Raw genomic sequence first — 24,681 nt, 5'->3', positions numbered from 1 at the left:
AACTTTAATGACACCTAATGCCAAGCCAGATGAATACATCAGCTACGTTTGTGATCTTTGGAGAAGTGGAAGAATTATTGACTGTGAGAGGGAACTCACATAAGCAAAGCAGTGAGAGAGGCCAGTGAGGCAGTCACACAGGGAAGAGAAACCTGAACAGTGACTTATGTTCTCATTTATGTAACTCTAATAGAGCTAGTAAATAAAATGGCTTTACCTCTTTCAGACAACATGTAGCTCCTCTTATTTCTGCTAATTAAAACCAACACTTTATCTGACAGGCTTTTGCTATCACTCTCTCTGTTTTACTTCGTTGATGTTATTCACTGGCATTTACGGCCTTCATTGGCATGGGGGTGAAAACAATACGGAGCTCATTTGCCGTGATCCGCCAGGCCACTACTGCGCTTATTAACATCTCTTTCTCCCGCTATGTCCCGCTAAAATGAACTGCAAAAAAAGCCATGCGTGTATCAGTTCTGATGTCTAGCTAGAAACTGTGAAATATAAACAAGTTTTTCTTGTGATCTGAATTCTCTGTTATGACCGTCTGAGCACGGTGATGGCGGCGTTTCTGTAACAGACCCCGGCCCTTTCCATTGCTGACTCTGCTTAGCACCGCGCGCTCGCGGCGGAGCTACCCCACGCACGCAGCCCGCAGAAGTTCGCCGACCTGTGCAGGCACCGCACCGCCTTTGAGCCGCAAATCTGGCTTCTGCAAGGGAATGGCAGTTTTACCCCGCCTACACCGAAACAAAGTTTCGGTCTCGGTAACTGAAAGGTGCGATTTAAGAGGTACTGAAGCTCCAACTCTGGGTGGGAGGCGGGGGACCTTTTATCCTGGCAAAGTGCTTTTCAACCCGGCTGATTTGAAGCTTCCAGCGTGAATTTGCTTTTATTGCAATGAACGGTACGTCAGCCCCGGCTGTCAGGGCGCGCGCGCTGACCGGTCAGGTCACTCCGCACAGGGTGTCCAATAGGTCCGCGAGTATTTCGAGACTCCCAGGGGGATCCAGGCACACGCCCGCTCTCCCCATCATCCGCCCTCCTGCCGTGCCGCTCCCCCGCCCCCCCCCCCCCCCGAGGAGGGGGCTACTTGTTTTGCCAGGGTACGCCCTCAACCCACCACAGCGGCCCTGCGGGGCGGGGGCGGGCGGACGGGTGGGCACCGACAAACGCAGCGCAGCTCCGCCGCGGGGGACGCCGAGGTTTGGCGCCTCCCCGCTTGCCTCCGGCGCCGGCGGCGGCGGCTCTCCCGCGGCGGCAGAGGGCGGGTGGGCGCCCCGGGGGGCGAGGAGAGGCGGCCGGGCTGCCCCGCGCTCCGGAGTTATTTTGGTCCTGCCCGCAGCCCGTACCGGCCGCCGGCGGCCGGCCTGCAGCCGTAAGGCCGCTGTGACGCAGCGCCCGGAGCGCAGCGCGCGCCCCGGTGCCCTGCCCCCAGCCTACCAGCGGGCTGAGGGACGCCGACCCACCCGCCGCGCCCCTGCCCCCGCCCGTTATAACCGCCCGGCCGCCGCCCCGCTCGACTCGCTGCGCCGTTCCCCTAGCCGCTGCCGCCGGAGTGAGTGTCCCGCCGGGCCGCTCCCACCTGCCGCCCCCCTCCGCGGAGCCCCTGCCCTGCGCTGCCCGCCGTGGGCAAGCGGGCGCCGCGGGCCTGTGGCGGCGGGGCAGGAGGGCGCCCAGGGGCCGCGCATCCCAGCGGGTCCCTCCCGGCGGGAGGGCGGCGCGGGGCGGAGTGGGCTGGGAGGGGCGGCAGGTGTCGGCCGCCGGGAGCAGCTGGTGGGTCTCCGGCGCCCGGGCGGGTGTAGCCGAGGGCCGGGGGACTGGCCGCCGCTCTCCCCGGACCGCCCCGAGGTAGCGCGGCCGCCTCCTGCGGCGCGCCGTCCTGCCTGTAACGGCCCTGCCCGGTGCTCCCCCCGTGGGTAACGGGGGCTGGCGGGCGCCGGCTGGGACCCGCGGGCGGGGGGGCCGTGCCTGCCCGCCAGGGGAACGCGAGCGCCTCCCCAAAAAGCTGGTTTTTCTGCCCGTTGGTTTTTCTCCCACAGAAAGGGGCTCGCCGCGTCCGGCGGCGCGCTTCGGAGAGCGGCACGTTGGTCTGGAGAAAATGCAGATGCAGCAAAAATACTGATACTAGTTAGAAGCCGAAACGTCGTCATTGAGACATAGTATTTACTGATCACTGGTTATTTAGGGTTACCAGTATGTGTTGGTATCTAAGAACGCTAGTATCTTTTTTTTTTGTTTTGTTTTGCATTAGTAACGCACAATGAACTGAGTGTGAAGTTTCAAAGTTTGTTAGATAAAAGTTCCTAACTTTAAAGCTTAACTAATTAACTTTTTTTTGGGGGGGTGGGGTGGCGGGGTGGATTAGAGGAAGAAAAGTGAGGGAGGTTATGCTGTCAGTCAGCATCCTGTGGTCAAACTAAAGTCAGACTTGTCATTTTTACATTTTAATCCTGAGATTAAAAAAAAAAACAACCCCCGTTCTCCTTTAAAACCATTATTTTTTCCAAAGCGCAGCAGTAACTCACCTTATTCCCATTTCAAATTATGCAAGGCCCTTTACCTGCCTTGAGTTTGTTGCTGCCAGTGCTGCAACTCTCAGGTAGATTTCTGAACCAGGGTTGGGGTTTCTTTGGCTGTAGAGTTAATTGTGAAATTTTCTGACAAGCTGATGACTTAAGTAATTTTTAGTATTTAGAGCAGTTTAATGCAGATTTATAGCTTTTGATCAGATAGAATAAAACAAAAGCAACTTAAATAGGGAGAGCTTGTCTACTGGGAGGACCTCCTGCGCAAAACTTCCCGTAAATGCGCTGATAAGTAGATTGAGTATGCTGTAGTAAATGTATAAACGGGCAAAGATCAATATGTGATGTGGAGAAGGTGTGAAGGTTGGTCAGTGCCATCAGGGAGTGGACATATTTCTTCATTTACAAATGTATACTGTGTATTTTAGTGTTGTTTCAGGTTTACAGGCAACTACTGAAGTCAGCTGATACTTCAGGTGTCTGCTAAGAATGCGGATTGATTGTAGATTATTATACATATGTGTTTTGGTGGTAGAAACAAGTAGATTGTATGTGGGAAGAAGCTTTAGCATGATGGTACCCTCTTTTCAAAGTTTTCTAAAATCTGCATTTTTATTAGCAGTTTACTTGATGATGAAAGTGGTTAAATAGGAAATGGGTTGTATTTCGGGGCGCTTCAGCATGTTTTCCTTGAAATAGTAAAACTTCGCATTTAAAGCTATGTGTTTGTTTCACAGATACCTAAAGGTGTACAACTAGCTTCAGACTAGAGCTTCTTAAGTTGTGGTGCACTGCTCACTTCTCAGAGGTGCCTGAACACTTGCCAGTTACAGGGCAACTCATGTGCAAGTGCAGAGCTGCACACAGGCCAGGAAGCTGCTGAGGCTCAAACAAAATAAGCTTGTAGATCTGTGTTAAACTCATATTGGACAGTTCACAGCAGAGCTTTTAAAACTTAAGTATTTCAAAAGCTATTTCACCTTCAGCATGCGGATAAATCCTAGTAACTGCTACAAAAGGGATTTCAAGTTAGGGTAACACCAGAAGACTGTGCTACTTTTATTACCTCAGTCTTTGTTACATCATGTCTAAAACGAGACTGAAGCTGTTTGGGGCATGACTGATCTCATGTTTCTGAAAAAATACTTAACACACTTCAGGGGACTGAAGTTAACAAGATACTTTTTCTTTTCACAATTTAACTTCCTAAATACCTTTCTCCTTGTTTACCCAGAACTTGAGGTAGAGTAAGCAATTTGTGCTTATAAATCACTGTATCAGGGGTGCTAATGTAATACATTACATGTTTCATAAATGGGACCAACTTGGTATAATCTATTGATTTGGTATCAAATTCCAAAATAACCTGTTCATGTAAGCTTACATGCTGTACAAAAAAGCCTGACCTAGGAATGAGTAGAGCACTGAAAAAAAATTACTACTTGCTGGCCATCATAAATGCTTTTATGTTGCCTTGAACATAAGAATGAAATGTAATATTCCTTTTTAATGATTCTTTTGGGTAATGGTCACAATGGTGACCGTTTACCATAGCATTGCTTCCTGTTGATATGTCTGAGCAACTTTAGAGCACTTGTACAAGTTTGTCCTTGAGAAGGTCTGGAATTTAGCAATAAAACAGGCTCTTGAAATTTCTGTAGTTTTTCATGCTCTTCTGTAATAGTAGTTAACAAGCAACACATTTGTAGACCATCTAAGCAGTCATCAACTTGCTATGTTTACAGTTCTCAAACTGTAAGGATTCCTTTCAAACAGGGCTTTAAAAAAGTATGTATTGCTTGACTACACCTCTCTGTCATAGTGCATGAGCATAGCTAGGTGTCAGTTTTTTATGAAATTCATAATCACTGATGAAATAACGTCACTTTTGGTCTTCTAATTCTTTAAACTTTGCATTGAAAATTTGCAATTAGCCAAATATTCCTGTGCCAAAAATTCAACTTTACAGTAGCTAAATGATTTGTACTTGGAAATTGTGTCTTGGGGAAAGACATTGGTGTTAGTTACAGAGGGCAACAGAAGGCTTAAGTGTGTGTTGCAGTTCTGCTAACCCCCAGCGCATCCTCTGTGTTGTGCTGTGAAAACAGGTGAGCCTAACATTTGGAAGCAGTACCAGCCACAATGCTGGACTCTCCTTCCTGTGGGGAAAACTGCTTGCTGAGTCTCCAGTGGCTTGGGAACAAAATGTTACTACTTGCAAAATAAGAAATAAAGCTGTTTACCTAAAACTGGAGCCTGCATATGCATAATAACTACTTGCTTACTTTCTCAAATCTGTTTGTCAGTCTTGAAGGTTAGCATGTGAAACAGTTTTGGAGCACTACATTGTTCCAAACAAAAAAATCAAAACCAAGATACAGGTTGTTTTTTCCCCTCCAGATCACGAAGGCTAACTTCTTTTAAAGCCTTTGATTTGTGTTTTGATCAAACACAATCTCAGAACAAATGTACTAGCCTAAAATAACTTGTTTTGTAGAATACTTAAGGTAATACAACTTAGTAAAAATAAAGAAATAATACTGAATTTCGGGGTTTTTTATATTAGTCATGCAGCTAACAGATATGAGTTAGTGATTGTTCAGTCAAACACTGTTTTCATTCTTATTTCTGTGTTACTTTCCTAGGAAACCTAATAATAAAAAGAAGCCAGCTCAATAGAATTTCAATGTGGCAATGGCATCTGCTGTAATCAGTTCAGTTCCGACGACTGCATCTCGTTTTGCTTTATTACGAGTTGAAAGTGATACTGATTCAGAGCCTGGAAAGGGAAGACATGGCCAAGGTGCCAGTAAATCTCAGGCTTCAGGGAGGGGGTCATCTACAAATGAAAGAAAAAGAAAGAAAAGGAGAAAGAAGAAGGAACAGCAGCAGAGTGAGGCCAATGAGGTAAAGGATTATATCTTCAGTAGTGGGTAAGGCTGTTATCTGATAAATATTTTTTGCTGTCCCTGAGAAGTCATTGTTTTGTTTTTTTTATGAAACAAATGCTACTTAGTTGCAGAGACTGCATTTTGTCTCTGCTGTATTAATAATTCTTTATACAAAGGTAGGATTCAACTATATTAGGTGAAATTTTTTAATGGGAATAAATTGCTAGGTTTTACTTTTTTTGACAGCACCACTTGAATAATTAATTCTGGTGAAGGGAATGACCTTTCTAAAAAGCGATTGCTAGGAAACACCTTGTTTTCAGAGGTTTGTAGGTAGTCAGTTCTAGTTGCCTGCTTGGGCAGCCAGCATGCTAAAATTCAAAGGTGATTTCAAGGTTTTTTCTTTTTAGGAGATAGCTAGACCTGCCTACTTTCTCTAAAGTCTGTTTTGCTAAACTGTAATTTGCAGGTTTATCCATCACTCCAGCCCCCTAATCTATTAAATCCAGAGCCCTTTTTTTCTCTGTGAATTGGTTGGTGGAGTGGAGAACAGTGATTTTTCTGACATTGGAATTATTAAGCCTCAGATGAAATGGAAATTAAAAAGCGAGACTGAAAAAATTGTTCCAAGATTCTGGGAACTGGAATTCTAGATTTGTGTCTGACAATTTATCTGAGATAATCTTTCTGCCTGAAACTGTATACATCTCATCAACTTAAGTATGTAAAACAAATAAAACTTCCAAACCCATCTATTTTTGTTTTATGATACGTTAAACCTTAAAATCTTTGAAATTTTGGTAGTTGCAGTAATGCTAAGTGAAGTGATTTTTTTTTTTGCTTTGCTGTTTTTATACATATTAAGTTTTCAGTAAGCATACCCTGATGTTTCTTTATGCCTGCCTTAACAGCATCCAAACTTCCAACACCATCACATCAATGTGTGTATGGCTATGGGTTGTATATATCTACAGAAATTCATTTGCACAGAAATGATACTTGATCCTGTGGCTGAGGGGCAAGTAAGGGCTGACCCATTTTCTTCACCCCAGCGTGTACTAAGTTTGTCACTATACTCTACTGAAATTATAAATTGGAATGGTTCACACCAGCGTTATTGCCAGCACTGTAACCTGAAGAAGGAAGTAAGGGTTTTAGTGCTGGTACAGGCAGCAAGAAAGACGGAGCAAAGCAAAAAGCAGCATGGCAAGGGACTGTTTGGAGGGGAAGGGAAGTAGTTCTGAAGTGTCTGCATTATTGCCTCATTTTAAGTAACTTTAAGCTGCCATTTTAAGAATCATGACACTCGATAAACACCTATCAAGAAGAACATTGGTGTTGTCCTTTGTTTCTCTTTGTTTCATCTTTCATCTGATAATAGCTTCTTTCTCCCTTCCAGGAGCCTTTATGTTAAGAAAATACCTGTCTCTAAATTGATAGTAGATTGTATCGGTGCCTTTATTTTCACTCCAAGCAAGGACCAGAGTGTCACTTAATGTTTAAGCTTGAGCAGTGAATGTTTCTCTGAGCTGCCAAATGTGCAGGTTACTTGTTCACTATCAAATTTTATAATTATGTAAGGTGTTTTTAAGATGGCACTGTTGTATCCATATGGTACAGTGATTTAAAAATAATTTTTATTTCAGGTTCTTAAAATGTGAGTAACTTTAGATTGTTGGGAAACTGTAAGGACTGTCTATGTTGTTCTCTTTCTTCCTGAACCTCTAGTTCCTCTGTTTGCTAATGCCAAATCTGTGAATACCACCTATTCTTTGGCATTATTTAATTTGGGTCAGGTGTCAGGACACCATAATATCTGATCAACATGAAATCTGTCATGCACAGTTACCTCTTCAGATTTGTTGAAAGTACTTGCAGGTAGCAAAACATATTTTTTCATTTTTTATTGTTATGTGGCTGTGGTGATTCTGATCCAGTTTTCCATACTTTTACGTTATGCTGCATACTATAAAGGACTAAACAAAAATGTATGCCAAAGTACAGAGTAAGCTAAAGCACATGCATGTCTATTTGCACATTTGCCTGAATGCCTTTGTTAGTAAAGACTGTTTCTGTTTACCTGTCAACATTCTGATTAACGTTAAAAATATTTGTTTTTCAGCTAAGAAACCTTGCTTTTAAAAAGATTCCTCAGAAATCCTCACATGGAGGCTGTCTATCTCAGCATAAACAAAAGGTGCATACTGCAATGCAGGAGGACTCTCAGGAAGAAAATTGGCAGGAATGGAGGCAAAAAGATGAGCAGGTACAGCTTACTGTATTTAGCTGTCTTTGACTTTCCTGAAATACGTTACTTCTTGAAGTTAAGTCTCATGGATCAAGTGAGATGGCTAGAGAGGAAGCAACAAAATATTGCCAGATAGAAGGAAAGGTTTCCGTGGAAATTCGGGCCACATCTTCGCTCAAACATAGTTTAGAGCCAGCACATGCTGCTGTTCACACACCTCATAGCTGGACTGTGAATACTGGAGTATGGTAAGAGGAATTTCTATCATTTGGACAAGTAGAAGTACTTTAGTGGAAGGATGGTGTAATGCTGTGGTGGGAGCAAAGCTGGGGATGTTTTGGTGGAGCAATATCTGGATATGCAGTACAGATCCATAGGAAACCAGGCTTGGTAAGTTCTGTTGGGCATGGAGTTAACTAGTTCCTTTCTAGATAACAAAGAACACTTGAACTATTGAGCGCTGACTGTCCTTCAGCACACTGTAGGGTACTCCTATCAGTCTAAGAGCCCCTGGGTTTTTAATGTTAGAACACCTTTTTGGTAATCGTATTGTTAGTAGGGTTCATTAACACTTGAAGAATACAACAGAGAGAAAGCAAAGACTGACTGTACCTGTATGAAGGCCAATATAATGTTTTCACTGTGTTTCTTCTTGCCAGAGCTACCACAAACAGCAATTACACAGTGAAATGTACGTAATCCAAAACAGTAAAATAATCTCACCTTCAACAAATACTATTGTATTGGCTTGCTCTCCTTGTGATGTCAGTTAGGAAGAGTACTTAGAGTTACAATTAGCCTTTTTGGTTCTTGACTTGAATTCAGCATTTAAAATACTGCTTTTTGATACTGAAGAATGTGTAGTGATAGTCTTCTATGGTGTTCTAAATTATATGAATGTCTGAACTGTTTGTAGTACTTCAGCTATTTTAGACCAAAATAGCATAGATGGACAAAGAGAATTTGTTTTAGTGCATTTTTTGGATGGAGCTTAAAGAAATGTTTTGGTATACTTTTTTCTAGATTCCTTTTAAATAACTGTCTGCTATGCACTCATTCAATGTAGATGATAGTTTGGGCTGTTTTGTTATGCTTAAAGGTGCTGCTCAGAGTATTAACTTTGCACAAACCTTTTCAAGGCAAGCTACTAATAAGTGACACCAACTAGATTCATGAAGCTGTCAGACTTCTATGCTGGCATCTACTGGGATGTTATTTTCTTCTACAGAGGAGTTTTCAACTTAACTCTCACAAAAAAAGATGGTATTGAACTGCTTCTGGTTCTAATTAAGACATGATACAGAAAGCCATATTGACAAAAGACTTACATTTGGATACTGTCCTTGATTGTTTTGTATCTTGCTAATGCCTTGGTATAGGTGCCTCCTTAAATAGAGTATAGCCAAGTTCTTAAATTTGCAGGCTTCTAGATGATTGTCCTAGCAATGGAGTAATGACATAATAATCCTCTTGAAAATTTCCAAAGCTAATTAACTTCAGTATTACTTTTTAAGGTATAGATTTACTTTGCTCAGTACTTGCAGGTCTTTTATTCTTTGTGATAAAAAGCAATTATTTCAGGTAGAAAGAATTTTATAGTCTAATTACTGGGTGGTGAAATGGTCAGACAAAGTAAACTTAGTTATAAACAATCAATTCTTACTAATTTCAGTCAAACTGACATCTAGACTGTGAAGTTACCTTGGGATTCTTTTATTTTTTTTTAAATAACTTTAGAGTAATTACCACAACTGTAAGATACAGTAGTTACAGTTCTAAAGACATCTCTGCCCATTTTTATGAGGAAAAAAAAATAATAGCCAAATGCTGTCACAGTGCTTGAGGTTGAAGAATAGACTGTTCTGCACCACACCTACATTTTCAGCAGCTTTCTGTGGTCACAGTGGACTGAACATAAAGAATGGAGGTACAGTGTGGACTGAATATTTTTCCAACAAATCCTGTGTTAACTTCTCTTTTGCTATACTAAATGTTCAGCTAAATGGTTGACACAGGCATGATCACTGTTAGATTGCAGTGTTGAGATTTTGTAAACATGCAATAATTAAACTTTGTTTGAAGTTACTGGTATGACTTTGACACTACAGGTTTTGAGTCAACCACAGAGGTTTACAGGGAACTTTTTTGCTTCATAAATGGTTTAAAGCATTTGGTTTCAGATGTCAAAGTGCCAAAAAGTTGCCCAAACTGCTTTAAACTTACTTTTAATTTTACCCCCCAAAAAAGAAAAAGAAATTGCTACTTGTGATTCCTGTCTCAGAACAACAATCCAAATGCTTGCCATAGCTCAAAGTACATAACATGGAGTGCATGTCTCATGCATAATGAATAAGATTCCTTTTAAAACCATTATTTCACTGTTTGTAGATGCTGTCCCATGTATTACAGCACTGGCAGGCATTGAATTAACTTTTTTTCTTATATGAGGGGAAAAAAAAACACAAGTGGAAATGCTGAGGAATTTAGTTTAATTATAGTGTATGAGTTTTTAGGCTCTTAAGGAGAATTACAAAAAGCCTGTGAGTTCCCACTGATTCCTGCAGCAGCTTACTAACAAGGCAGTAAAGCACTTGTGACCCTGAAGTAAAAATTAAGAAGTAATGGCCAGTGTCACAGAAAGAACCATGAGCCTTCAATATCCACAGCTATTCTTTATTTTTTCTGTTTAATATTAACACCAACAGTTTCAGTAATAACTTGTTCCATTGTCTGTAATCTTATTGCCCACTGCCCCAGACAGTTACATTTCAGCATATACATTCAATGTTAATTTCTGAAGGAACAGATTACAGCATTTGTGTATCACTTCTGTTGAATTGTTATGTTCTGTAAGACTATAATTTGATGAATCCATCAATAACTCTTATTTAAAGAATTGCAATCTTAAGGTAAATGTGATTACGGACACAAGGCACAAGTATTAGAGACCTGGTGCTCTGACCGTAGTAATGAGTGAAGAAAAGCGTATGCTTTAGAGTAGGTCTGAAAAGGCAAATCTGCTGAAGAATAATTTGTCTAGTCAATCTGAGCACAGGGACTCAGGGCTAATACATTACTGAGGGCCACAGGTAGTGTTTCCTCACGCTTGTTCAACACATAGCCCATTTGGCTGTATCCTCTAAACAACCCAAGAGGAGGTGGGACAGGCACTTTTCTAGCTTCTGTGTAGTTTAATTGTGAAATTACTTGAAAGAAAATTTGGGATGTTGATGCTCCAAGCTCTTATCTTTCCCTTCCTGTGGCTGTGCCAAAAGCATGAATGCAGGTGTATTTACGTCTTTACCATTCCACCCTCCTGAAGTTGCCTTACTTTTACTGGGGGATGTTGCATGGTATGTACACGTGTATACGCAGAGATTACCTTACCCAAGTCAAGTGCCTTAGCCTTTGAGCAGTGAGGTCCTGCTTTTCTCAGCCCACAGGGAGGGTGTTAAAGTCCTTATCGGCTGTTACCAGCTTATTGCATCACCACCCCTTTAGGAATATAAACTTGATAGGGTCTATTATAGTTTTTTAAGAACAAGTTGTATTAAAGGCAGATGCAGAGGAAAAAAAATTAAAGGGACAGAGAGAGAGAAGCAATGCTTATGTTGGTGTATTATGCATTAAAGGAAGAATCAGTTAAACTGCCTTGAAGCCCACAATAGCACCACCGTTAAAATTAGCAGGAGATGGTAGTTAAAACTGACAGGTGGTCCCTGTAGTAGGACGAAGAGGTAGGGTCTTCTTTCAAGATGAAGATGAGAAGTGTTGGAAGCTTATGAAAAGTGTGATTTTTTTTTTTTTTTTAAATTGTTGTGGGAAAGACGGGATGAGCTGCAAAGTTGCTTCAGCAGACTTGAGAATGCAGAACTCCGAAACAATATGGCATTATTCCACATCTATGATAATTTTTTGAAAGGTTCATTTCACAGAATATCTTTTTAAGTCAAGGTTGTATCAAATGTCCATTAGTGCTTTGAATTCTTATGCTGTCCCTGTGTTTTCTTCATAAAGTCAGGCTGACCATATTGTAAGATTTAATAAAAGCATCTCCTCTCTGAGGTGGAGAAACTGATTGGCAGGAAGGTTCAAACTGCAATTGGCACCTGCTTATGTGAGAGGAGAGACAAGAGTTTGAATTCTTCAGAGTCAAAAGGCATGAAATCCTAGTTTCCTTTCTCCAGTAATATAAAAACCTTGCCTCTAAGGCCCAGTGCAATCAGTTGGTGCTAAGCATGAACCACAAACCAAATGCAAAGCTAGGAATAACACACCCTGAAGTCTGAAATCTTGTAGCAATTTATGCCCAGAGCACTCTTTTACTGTGTTTCAAGTAACGACTCAAAAAGGTTTGCCTTAACTGTGGATAAAACTAGAAGCCTTTCTTATGTGAGACTGATCATATGAATTGTTGAGCAAACAACTAGAAATGCATGTGCTTTTACACCATATAATAAATCACTTATAGGCTTATGTCAAGCATATGGGAACTTGTAAGGGGTTTGGTTTTTTTTTTAGAACATGGTTCTTATAGATAAAAAAGCTAGTGTATGTCATGCAGCCCAGTTGAGAAAAGTACATTAAGACCACTTAAGTCATGTATTCACTTAAAAGCCATTGTAGTTTATTCTGGAATTAATGAAAAGGACCTCATTTTGAAATTCAAAGAACAAGAAAGTGATGGTTAAAGTAATTATCTTTACTAATTAATATTTCAGTTAAGGGCATGAAAAGGAGAGAGCTATGATGAAGAACAAGGCTTCCGCTTGGTAGTCCACCACACAAAGGATTGTAGTGACTCCCTAAGACAGTAGACTTCAAAGAAACAAGAGTCTTGCATTCAGAACAATTTAATCATTTAATCTTGGTTAACTTTGCTGTAAGCAGTAACATAGGTTATTAGCTGTTTATACATTTAGATTATCCATGATCTACCTTGACTGTAGCATCTATATCCTCTAGGTAAATCTTTTCTTTTGGTTCTGTTGGACTGTTGCTGGTACCAGTTTTCTCAATTCAGTCCTTCAACCTTGCACGCAGCAGGAGCTGGACTTCCCTGCACTTTACTATTTTCCTATAACAGAAGAAAGAGAGATCCCATCTTTCATTCGTCTTTCGTTGTTCCTATTCTTTTTCTTAATATCTAGAAAGCTTCAATTTTCTTTCCATTTCCCAAGAAGATTTACATGCTTACTTTTCTAAGAAATGAAAGAGAACATATCTTGAAATAATTCAGGTTTTGTTAATTCTGCTCTTATTTTAAAAAAAAAAAGCGTGCTTAACCTAGTCTTTTCTGTGCAATGGATGAGTGCTTAGACTTTTCTGGTGATCTACAATGGCCACTGTAATCCTTCAACATACTCTGGTTTTCATGTTTCAGACTAGAAATAAAAATTGTTAATGAAATCTCACGTAAACAAATCATCACGACAGTAGCTGTATTACATGAAGATTTGCACAGCTTATTGTATGCTTACCTCATCACAAAGTTTCCTGAAGCGAGATACTTTAATACTTACGGTACAAAAAGGTTTATTAGCTGTTAATAATGCCATGTCGCATCAGTGAAACTTAGCTTTTTGGCAATTGTAGTGATATGGGTATTGAAACTGAAATTTTACTGTGGTCTTAGTGGTTTTGTCTGTTTTTTTTCAACAACCTAGTCACATTAAATATGTGAATTTTGTTTCTTCAGCTGACATCTGAAATGTTTGAAGCTGATCTTGAAAAAGCATTGCTGCTAAGCAAACTGGAATACGAAGAGCACAAAAAGGTATTTACAGGACTTATCCTCATGTAAAACCTGTACAAGTTTGAGGCTTGAATTTTAAAAACAAAGCAAAAAAACCCTCCTGAAAGTACCGTTTCTTCATATAATTGTTAGCTTACACTGTTCAGATGCTGAAGAGTTCAGAGAAATATTGGATTTGAAAGAAACCATATATAATACTATTGGGTGGTTTGGTTTTTTTTAATTGGCCTGTAAAGGTGGAAAATTACTTTTTCAATTTTCTGGCATATAAATGTGCTGAGATTTCTTAAGAGCACAACAAGGGATCCTGACCTTCCTCAAAAAATCAAGCACATGTAACAGTAAGAGAATCAAAACACTGACTTCTCCTTAGGCCTTAAAGTGTTACTTATGGTTGAATCATTGCATTTTTCCTAACATCTTTTCTCTATTTTAAGTATTTAGTCTAATAAGCTCTATACATTTTATTAGCTTATGGAACACTTAAGAATTGTTCTGAAAAAGTATGCTTAGATGGAATTTTTATTTCTAATGTGAAGTTGCTTCTTACTTCTAATAAACCAGGAGCCAATAAAGTGTTATAAAAATATGTAAAATGCACATGCACTTTTGTGCAAATATCTCTGTATGATACATCACTTTTTAAAGTGAAGACAATCTTTAGACATAGTAGCATATCACTGTTTGTAGGCTTTTAGAGAACTACCTCTAAATAATTTAAAATACCTACTATATAATCAAAACATACAGTACATAAGTGTGCTGAATGGATCTTGTTTCTATGGAAAGAAAAGCACTCCATTTTCTCCTTTGCTTTCTATGTGACGATTTTTTCTTAAGACGATTTACCATTTAAGACTATTTTTAATATTAATATATTTAATTAGTATTTAAGATTATTTTTCACAGATGGGACATTGATAATTTGCTAAGAAAGTTAATGTATATGTGTGTGGAGACGGGACTTCAGTTCAAATCACTGTCACGTACTAGGCTGTCTGATTTCAGTGGGAGTAAGGTCAATTGGTAGAGCATTGCTGCACACTAATAGCTCTCTGACTTTTATTGAATCAGTACATATATTTTGAAAGTAAAAAAAGGTACAGTAGAGTTTTTGTTTAAAGAAAGTGCTAACCTGCATTGTGTAGTACTTTGCCTTCCTGTGTTTGACTACTGTGTATTCGCAGTTCATGGGTTTCTGGATAAAAGTTGATGTAGGTGATGGAGGGCGTGTTAGGCTGATAGTTAATTTGCTGTTTAGTGAAGAGCAATGCTGTAATGCAGAGAACAGAATCGATGCTGAATTGCTGATGTGACTTGCACTCTTCAAACCAATCTGAAGCCCGCAAATTGCTATTCAGGCTAAAATCTCCTTTAGTACGTTATCACTATTTTTCCTTTAAAGCTTCAGGAAAAAATATTTGGGTATTGAAAATTATACCAGTGGGACTTTATTCTTCTAGGAATATGAAAACGTTGAAAATACTTCACCTCAGTCAAAGTCTGTGAATAAGAGAGAGAAAAAGAACCAGCAAGGAAAAGACAAACCTCTCACTGTGTCTCTGAAAGACTTTCAGTCAGACAGTAATATAGGTATGCCTTATCATACCATATGAGCTGTTCTACTTGGAATTTTCATAGTGTGTGTGCTAACAGCAAAATGCCCTTCTGTCTCTGTTCATTAATACTGTGTTTAAAGAAATACTATATGAGTTGCGGTTAGTGTGTTCTACCAAGTCTAAAAGCTAAGTGTGCATTATATAATAATGGACTAGCTAGATTAGCAGGAAAAATGAAGAGGTTAAGGAAAACATAATTTCATGTAGTATCCCTGGGGTGGGTGGTGGATTCAAACACTCTTAATGTGACTTTTTTTAAACCATCTAAGTGAGGGTTTTTTGTTTACTAATTCTGCACTCCTCAGGCAACTGAGTTTCTCTGCTTCCTGGGTAATAGCAAGTCATTTTTTGCCTTTCTTAATGATACTGGCTTCTATTAAGATGAGTAAATACTGAAATAATGTATAATCTACTCATTACATGCATTATTTCTATGTTTAAAATTCTTTCATCTGTGTCTATAGAGCAGAGATTTGAATTTTAGTGAAGAAATCAAGGTAGACAGTAGAAAAGTAATCTGTATTCTGAGGTTTCTCTTTTTAAGGATATTTTTATCTAAATCTACAATATTTATTTACACACATTATTTCCAAATAATCTGAATAGAGAAAGACTGAAAGCACAGCAGTCTGGAAGGCATGGAAGGCATTCAGGTATACAGTGAGATACATGCTATAAAAGCCTAAATGGACTTAAAAAGAAACAGATCAATACATTCCTTCAGTGTCTGTACCAAAGACATTGCCTTCCCTTTTAACTGAAGCAAATGACAATTGGATGCTGCTTTTGATTAAGTACTCTGAAAGGCCTACAAGAAGATGCAAATACAGGGATTGATGTAAAATATAGTTTATAGTCTTGGTTTCTAATGCCAGTTGTACAAGCTTTGAGTAACATATTGATGTCTCTTTTTTCTGCTTTTTTTAGATAACATTGCTAAAAAACATGAGGTGAGTCTTATTCAAACTAGTTTAATTTAAAAAATGCACATAACTCATGTTTAGAAGATAATTATTTTGGCACTTTCTGTAGCAGCAATCAACTACACGTTCTGAAACTGACTGATTTCCATCTGGAAAACTTTTACAGATGCAGATTTAAGAGATGTATGTCTGCAGTTCTTGTATCTTGAACATAGTATTGGCTTTCTTAGAACTACCTCTTGCTTTAGTTTTCAGATAGTCTGCAACTTGCAGATCTAAAAGCATGTTGAAAAAATATAAATTGTAGTACAAAAAGGAGAAGCAAATTAGATAAAGTACTGTGATGCTGCTGTGTTGTGGTGCAGTCACAAATACTAAAACTCTCAAAGGGAAGAATAGTTAATAGTGAAAGAAAACATAAATTAGTATAGTTGCAGTGCAAAATTATTAAATTCCATCTTCATGCTTTTGTGTAATCTCATCAGCTAAATCTTAACTGTTAATTCATTTCCAGGGTTTTCAATTGGTATCATATTCTCTAGGTGGGAGTCATAATGTTCTCAGTACGTACAACGTAAACCTTAATATCTAGATGTAATGCTTTTCCATGACTTAAGCTATTTTTTAAATATGTTGATTTTAAGCTCAATATTAACTCATAGGTAAAGGAAGATATGTTATAGTACTTATTTTTGACAGGAACTGAACTCTTCCCAGTCATCGTTGCATGATGGAGGATTTTTCAACAGGCTGGAAGATGATGTTCAGAGAATACTTGAAAGAGAGAAAAGGAGAGTCCAGCTCACTGCTTGCAGTGAAACAAATAACTGCACATCTCATGAACACAACCAGGCATGTAAAACAGCAGTCATTCTGAAATGAAGAAGTTTGCCCAGTGAAGCTTACTCAATGATAAGGGTTCACCTGAGTAGAAGAAAGGACAAATCAAAAGTGTGATAATCTTAAAGAATTAGATCCCCCCCAACACTAATATTTTAGCTATCTGAAGAGGTATTTAAATGACTTAATTTTTTAAACATAAAACACTTGTGATTGAAATAATTTTTGCTACACAGAAAATGCCAAAATTTCTTACTGTTTCTTATACTTTTGATATCTATGCACTCTTTCTATTAAAAGCTCTCGTCTCTAACAAACAAGTAAGTTGCCTTTCCCAAGTATTGACCAGATATGACTAAACTATTCAGTGATATTTTCTTCCTTACAGGAGAGTGTTTTGAAAGATGGAAAAACAGAACAACTAAAGCTGGAGCTTGAAAAAAAAGATGCAGAAATTGAGCAACTGAAAAATACAGTAACTCAGTGGGAGGTACGTAGCTGATACCTTCAGATACTAGATAAAACTTTATTATACATCTGAAACAAAGTATTAAAACTTGACCAATCTGTAGAGCTGCTTCAGGCTGGTCACAGATTACATATTTACAAAGCAAATTATTCCTTCACTACCACATAAAGTGGTCTTTCTTGGTAAGTAAAGCATCTAAAATAATAAAAAGAACCAAGACAAAGCATCCAGAAATAAACTTCATATCTGGCATGTCAGGCACTACGTGTTTTCTAGTCTTATTTTCATGGTCAAAAAAAAAAGTGATCTAAGACTAGGCAAGATTTTGAGCAATCTGATCTGCCTTGGAAGTTAGCTCTGCTTTGAACAGGAAGTGGACTTTCTTAGGTCTTTTCCAACCTTTTTTTAAAATTGTACTCAGCTTTTTTCATTTAATAACTACATATTGTTAGGATCTTTTTTGTAGATTCAGTCCAATATTTGAAGTGGTTAAAAAAAAAATCCATGAATATTTTTCAGGTTTAAGAGAAGTTCCTTTAAAGCTGCAGTGTAACAAGAATGGAGTCCTGTATTTTGTTATCTTTTCCTACTACATACAAGTGAAATTGGAAATCAAATTCAGCATATGCAAAAACACACCAGGAAAAAAATATTTGCTCATTAATAATTATATGGTATTGCTAGATACTGGAGTAGCTAGAGAAAATATCTCTGTCTCCCTGTTTTTAGTCCATGTAAGCATTGTCTGGATAGCATCTAGAGCAAAAAGGGTAACATTTCCATGAAGAACTGGAATTGTAACAAAATACAGCAAAGCAGCATAAAATTATTTTATTTTATTACTATTTTTACTCATTGCTTAAAGTAGACTGAGCAGGTTGACAGACTGAGAGTTTTCTGGTGCCTCAAAGAACTTTTACTTGTAGTAAAAGATATTAACTTTGTTAACAGCTGTTTTAACTGTGTACTGAAGTTGAAATCCCCAGGTGACATTTTAAAGTATAAAACCATATTTACCACTATCTAATGGTAAGGTGGAGATAATCAGGTCGTGGCTGGGAGCACTTGATCACGTTTGACAGAATAAACACTATGCATAAGGATACTGGTGAGGTGATGGATGATGATAATACAGCTGTTGAATGTTATGAACTTGTCCAGAGACCTTAAGACAGCTTTAGATGGCCATGAAAGGCCTGGCTTAAATGCAAGTTAATTATTCATTCTCCAAGACTGGTGTGGTACTCAGTGGAAGATAGTAGCTTCTTTATTGCAAAAAAAGTATGCCTGATATTAAACTTCTCACAAGACTTTATACAGTCTGCTCTTGTAGAGATACTTGTGACAGGAAAAACAAGTTTACAGCTAAGATACATGGCTAGAACTGACATTGGTGGCCAGTTAAGGAAAAGAATAACTCGTGAAGAAAGAGTGGTGATGTCAGATAGGTTGGAAAAAAGGGAAAAATAGGTTCTTGAGTAGTAAACTGTAAAGAGTTGAAAAGGAAAGAAACTGTAATATAATAACTGCTGAATAAAATAATCTGTAGAACAGTAGAGTCTTGTCCTACTTGCCAAGTAATGTGGCAAACTATTTATATTATCTCAGTGTCTAGAAAGTGCATTATAATTGTTCTAAATTTTCAGGGGAGAAGCTGCAAGGCCCTTGATGCAGCAGGAATACATATATACTTCACGCGGACCTGCGCTATCAATGCACTGACATAACTTTATGTTAACTTGCCCTAAGCCTTGTGCTTGCCTCTTCTTGACTCTGTTATTAATCCACTTCTCCTGCCATATATTCCTTACCTTGGCTGTGGTTTAATTAAGACATAGATGATCTTAAAAGTCTTCTCCAACCTAAATGATTCTGTGATTAGTTTCTCCACAGAAGTCCTAATTATAAACTCTTAAGTTTGACTCTTAGTTGTTTTTAGTAGGGTGTACCATGAGCCACCACTGTGCCGTTGTGGCCAAGAAGGCCAGTGGTATCCTGAGATGCATTAAAAGGAGTGTGGCCAGCAGGTCAAGAGAGGTTATCCTCCCCCTCTGCTCTGCCCAGGTGAAGCCACATTTGGAGTACTGTGTCCAGTTTTGGGCCCCCCAGTTTAAGAAGGACAGGGAACTGCTTGAGCAAGCCCAGCGGAGAGCTACCAAGATGATCAGGGGACTGGAGCATCTCCCTTATGAGGAAAGGCTGAGACACTTGGGTTTGTTCAGCCTGGAGAAGAGAAGACTATGGGGGGATTTCATCAATGCCTATAAATATCTAAAGCGTCAGGACAATGGGACTAGGCTCTTTTCAGTGGTGCCCAATGACAGGGCAAGGGGGAATGGGGACAAGTTGGAACACAGGAAGTTCCACCTGAATATGCGGGGAAAACTCCATTCCTGTGAGGGTGCCAGAGCAGTGGCACAGGCTGCCCAGGGAGGCTGTGGAGTCTCCTTCCCTGGAGACATTCAAAACCCACCTGGACACGTTCCTGTGTCCCTGCTGAAGCAGGGGGGTTGGACAAGATGATCTCCAGAGGTGCCTTCCAACCCCTACCATTCTGTGACTCTGTGATTCTGAAAACATACTCATTCAATCTCTTTAATACAGGCAAAGTATAAGGAAGTAAAAGCAAGAAATGCACAGCTTCTGAAGATGATGCAAGAAGGTGAAAGTAAGAAAGACTTTTATCAGGAAACTTACAAGTTCTTTTAAACATGGAAGGAGCTTCCAAAGCAGCTTTTTAAAAATAACTTGGCTCTGTGACCATTATAAAGAACTATGAAGCTATTAATTTGCAGGGACTCCAGTGAGCTACAGAATCTGGTGGACCACACAGTACTGCATTTCTGTTATTATATGATCTAATAATCATTTGCATGTTGACATAATTCTTTGAAATATAAACTGTTCAGTTAGGGTTTAGGTACAATGATTATTTGAGTTAGACTTTCTTTTGCTAGTGACAACTCTGTTCTGGACTGATCTCATCATAATATCTGTTTAGACATACTTGAGGAAAGCATTCAGTTCTTGCATATTTGCAAGCTGTGCTTTGAAGTCTTGAAAACATCATTCTACACCTAAGCCAGTTTTTTGCCACACAATGAATAGAAATATCTAAACCACTGGATTATACATGCAACTGTGTGATTATTTTCTTTCGTTATATTACTATTCAAAGTTTTTATGATTCAGAGTTTGTTGTCAAAGTTTGGGGAAAATTATATATACACTAGGATATTTAAATATGTTATCTTTAATACTTGTTATGCATAGCTATCCTTTAATATTCCTAATCTTGCTTGATGAAGTTGAGTCTATAATGCTAGCCACAATAATTCTGTTACAGAATTGTCTTTGCTTTTCAATTTCTTAGTTTAGCTGTTGCATGTAGTTTCTTCTCCAAGCTAAATTTTCAGCTGCTAAGAAAAGCTCTTTTTTCTCTAAAGTATGTTTACAAAAATTATGTCTAATGTAGTTCAAATGTTCACAATGTGATTGATCATTGCAAATTCTGATTTGGAATTTTATTAGTTCAGGTCAGTGTCTGAGCCAAGATGAAATATTTTTATCTTGAGAGGAAAGGGGTGAAGTTCTGAAGGTTTTTTCTTCATGGAATAGTAACATGTTATAAAACAAGGAATTTTGTGTTTCCCTACAGACTGAGTGTTTGGAATTTTGGGGAGAAGAAAGTTCATGGCAGGACTGAGCCTTAAATAAAAATTTAAAGAAGTTTTCCAAGAAAAAAATCTTTCTTCATATTCAGAATTTCAAGTTATCCACAGATATTTCACAGACAGTAGCTAAATAAACATCTCTGTTTGAGTAAACAGAAGTTTCCAGAGCTATGACTGAGCTCATATGTGAAACTTATGATCCCAAAATCTTCATTCATTGCCAATACTCAGTTTTCTGATGGACTTTGTTCACAGTGGGTATCTCTCAGTCCATGCTGCTTGCAGGGTTAAGTGTGGGGTAAGCAGTGCAATGTTGGGATTTAATCTCCAGAACGTTTCAAGCTGCTACTAATGGCAGTGGTAGCTAATGGTTGGCTTTGGTCTAGAATGATCCTTACGCTGTGTCTGTCTTTGTCTGTAGTGAAAGACAAAGCAGAAATACTCCTACAGGTTGATGAATCTCAAGTTATCAAAAATGAATTGACCGTACAGGTAAGCAAGCATTTTTAAATGTAAAATTTCATGGGCATTTCAAAGATGCTGTTTAAGGCAGTGATAGAGGCAGGGAAGGGAGGAAGCTGAAACAAAAACTTGTTTGACGCACAAAATGTTACATTTCATCCTTAGCCCTGCACTATGTGTGTCAGGGAACATGTATTCTGTAAATCTCCAGTATGACTCACTTAGAGGTCTTTCTGGAGAGACAGCAGACTTCATGGCTGACATGATTTTGCCCTGAACAGCACTTTAGGAATATAGTTCTCTGGTAATCCAAGCTAGGAAGCTCAGAAAGGTGCTTCAGAAGATGCTTCTTTCCTGGGTGGGTTGTTTTTGTTTTTGTGTGTTGTTTTTTTTTTCTTTTGATTTCTAGTCTCAAGTTTATGAACGCAAGTAGGCTACAAATTACTGAAGACATGTCAGTTGGCAAGTCACTGTTGCAGAGAGCACACAAGACTCTCATGCATAGTTTTTGGTCCGCAGCAGCTATCAATTCTAAGCCCTTGACTTGTCCAAATGGCTTTCATGTAACACAGTACTATTTCTTGCAGGTGATGTAATAACTGATTTTGTAGTATGGAACACAGATAAGCTTAAGTGTTTTATGGACTAAACTAATGCAGAATCCAAATTGTCAGAAGAGTGTCTAACTTCATAGCTCTTCTATATCATTCTACAGATAAACCAGTAAATGTTGCTTGGAAAATAAGTCATTAAAGAATACTTCACTTGCACTTTCATGCACAATGACAGTGGTAGTCACTCTTGAACTCATCGAGTATTACCTGTTTGTCCAACCTCACAGGCATTAAGGATATCTTATGAATTCTTATTCTGTATGCTTTAGGTAACTGTACTTCATGCTGCATTAGAGCAAGAAAGATCCAAAGTGAAACTACTGCAAGCAGAATTAACAAAATACCAGGTAGTTGTTTTCTGTATTTGTAAGTTTACCTGTTCTTGGTGTAGCTGAGACTATCATGAGGTAATGTGCTCTGAACTGACCTATTAGCTCTAATTTTTCTAGTTTAAAAAAAGTTGATGGGTCATATTGTAGGGGGAAAAAAAACATGGTAAAACTAAAGGACAGCTTTGGCAAGTTGAAGTCTACCTCCTGTTTTGTACTTTAAAACTTCTTGAAGTATGCTCGTCAATAAACATACTTTGAGAAACCAACCAACTTGTACTTTCCAAGTCTGTGTGCAACTGGACTAACTGTAGACTTCATGGCTTCCCCCCCCTCCCTTTTTTGGTTCTGTATCTTAGTTCCATCTCTAGCCAAATCTTTGTAGGAGATTCACAGCAAGTTGTATCAAAGTATGAGTGATAAGATCAGTGTCTTGCTGACTGTGCATACACTGTTTTATTCAACTTGGCTGCTAATGCAAGTCATGTTAGTGAATTTCAGTTAACTTTTGCATAAATAGTATGCTGATTAATATTCTGACTCTTTGAAGAGTGACAGTATGTGCCAACAGGATTTGTACTTGTGGATGACTTGACACATTTTGAGGGGGTTTTGTTTGGCTTTGGTGGGTTGGTTGGTTGTTTCGACAGTGACCTTTTGCATAGGTTACAAGGAGAGTCTGTACTCTATAATGGAAACTTCTAAGGTAGCCATGTAGTCTGTGGCAAGCTATCCTATTTCAAGTTACAACACATTGCTTGTGTTGGAATACAATAGTTTTGTGAAAACTGGCTCACTAAGCCATAATCAATTTTTCTGAAGAAAAAAATATTTTTATTACATCAAATTCTTTGGCTAGCATTACAAGGAGTTTTGTACATAATCTGCTTTCTTTGTGTTGTCTTCTTTCCCTTTATCACTTTACCACAAGTGAGCAAGTTGCTTCTCAAACTTGTCTTGCAGCAGTTGACAAATATATATGGTTATTCAGTCCCTTACAGACAAGCTGAATGCTGATATCACTAACTGAAACTAAAGTAAATCCCTTGTCAAATTCAGTCATTCACATCACTGTCCTGACTTACAACTTCAGTCTTTGTTTTCCCCTCCTGTCCATGCCTTTGCTAATGTTAAGTATTTTTCTCTGTAAATAGAAATTTTTGAATAAGATGAATTTATCTTGTGGTTAATTGTAATAAACAGCATTAACAGAATAACAGTAAAAAAACCTTTAAAAAATGGTCTTGCATGCTTAGTCATTACTGCAAAATCATTTATTGTGTTGCTTTTTTCCCACTGCCCTCCCCATCCTAATATGCTTTTATCTTTTCACATCTTGCTCTATTTCTTGCTTAATTAGGCACCCTGGGTTGTTTTTTTTTGTTTGGCTCATTGGGTTTTTACTTTTTTGTAATTGGGATTTTTTTGTGGGGGGCTTCTTTTTGTTTGGTTTTCTTTGTAGGAAAACTGTCTCATCTGCCTTGCAGAGATTGTTTTTACTTTTATTATTCGCTCCTGTAATTGTGCAGGCTGCCCAGGACAGCCCTTCTTATATGACTACTTTTTGTGGCATTGTCTTTGATAACATGAGGCCCACTTTTTTTATGGAATACTGCTTTGAAACATAAGAATGCTTTTCAGAAGAAACTAACCAAAATCTATGGATTAAAAACAAGGAAGCAAACACAACAAAAACAAACAACAAAAAAAGCAATAAACCAGTGTGGCTTTATACCTAGATGTTAACATCTCTGTTATGTATCCTATAAGTGCATTGACTGTTTTAATTTATATAACAGTATTTTGTGTTCAGAAGACTTTGTGTTCCATAATAGCTGTATAATTTAACAAAAGTATGCGACTTAACTGCTGATATTTTTCTTGTTAATTTATACTACTTTAATATACAAGAGAATTGTGGGTATGAAGTGTCATGTCTAGTATATTAACTAAACATTTGTTTTGATTCTTTCTTACAGAGTGGGAAAAAAGGGAAAAGGCACTCAGAATCTGACCAGTGTAGGTGATCTCCTCTGCCATTGGATTCAAAGCAAAAAACCATCATATCTTTCTTCAGGGTTTTGCAGAAATCTATATATTTGTTGTACAACTGCTCAACTATGCAGTTTTTGAAGAGAAATTGACAATTATTAGTTTGTTTAACAGTCTGAATAATCGATTTGTTGCACTTTCTGCTACAGAAAAGTTAGAAAAATAGTATTCCAGCAGAGCTGAAACTAATTGTAATGCCATTAGTTTTTCATCATTCAATAAAATTTACTCTTGCATTTCTGTGTTTGAATTCTTGCTTTCACAGAAGATCTTA

The 24,681-nt window shown here is 38.5% G+C and overlaps 1 protein-coding gene across 6 annotated transcripts; it reads left to right on the top strand.

Moving 5' to 3' along the window:
* Positions 1–651: 651 nt before the first annotated feature.
* Positions 652–24,643, top strand: GKAP1 (G kinase anchoring protein 1). Of its 6 annotated transcripts, none has more exons than XM_064437933.1 (12): positions 652–781; positions 5,177–5,438; positions 7,545–7,688; positions 13,369–13,446; positions 14,889–15,018; positions 15,972–15,994; positions 16,667–16,819; positions 17,196–17,297; positions 19,881–19,944; positions 21,372–21,442; positions 22,296–22,373; positions 24,335–24,643. In XM_064437933.1, exons 2-12 carry the CDS (start codon positions 5,226–5,228, stop codon positions 24,380–24,382), a joined length of 1,104 nt encoding a protein of 367 aa, XP_064294003.1. In that variant the 5' UTR covers positions 652–781; positions 5,177–5,225; the 3' UTR covers positions 24,383–24,643. The 6 variants fall into 6 exon arrangements, with proteins under 6 accessions (XP_064294003.1, XP_064294006.1, XP_064294007.1 ...); XM_064437936.1 differs by lacking the exon at positions 652–781 and adding an exon at positions 816–910; XM_064437937.1 differs by lacking the exon at positions 652–781 and adding an exon at positions 1,371–1,561 and having other exon boundaries at positions 19,881–19,938.
* The last annotated feature ends 38 nt before the right edge of the window (positions 24,644–24,681 follow it).

Source organism: Phalacrocorax carbo, chromosome Z (assembly GCF_963921805.1).
Source record: "Phalacrocorax carbo chromosome Z, bPhaCar2.1, whole genome shotgun sequence".
Lineage (NCBI taxonomy): Eukaryota > Metazoa > Chordata > Aves > Suliformes > Phalacrocoracidae > Phalacrocorax > Phalacrocorax carbo.
This window is presented reverse-complemented; position numbering and strand designations above follow the sequence as displayed.

Bases quoted from the DNA above. Each gene is read 5' to 3' on its own strand.
- GKAP1 (XM_064437933.1), top strand. From the start codon at position 5,226: ATGGCATCTGCTGTAATCAGTTCAGTTCCGACGACTGCATCTCGTTTT. The intron at 16,820-17,195 runs GCATGTAAAACA...TCTTCCTTACAG, and splicing joins CATCTCATGAACACAACCAG to GAGAGTGTTTTGAAAGATGG. The intron at 17,298-19,880 runs GTACGTAGCTGA...TCTTTAATACAG, and splicing joins ATACAGTAACTCAGTGGGAG to GCAAAGTATAAGGAAGTAAA.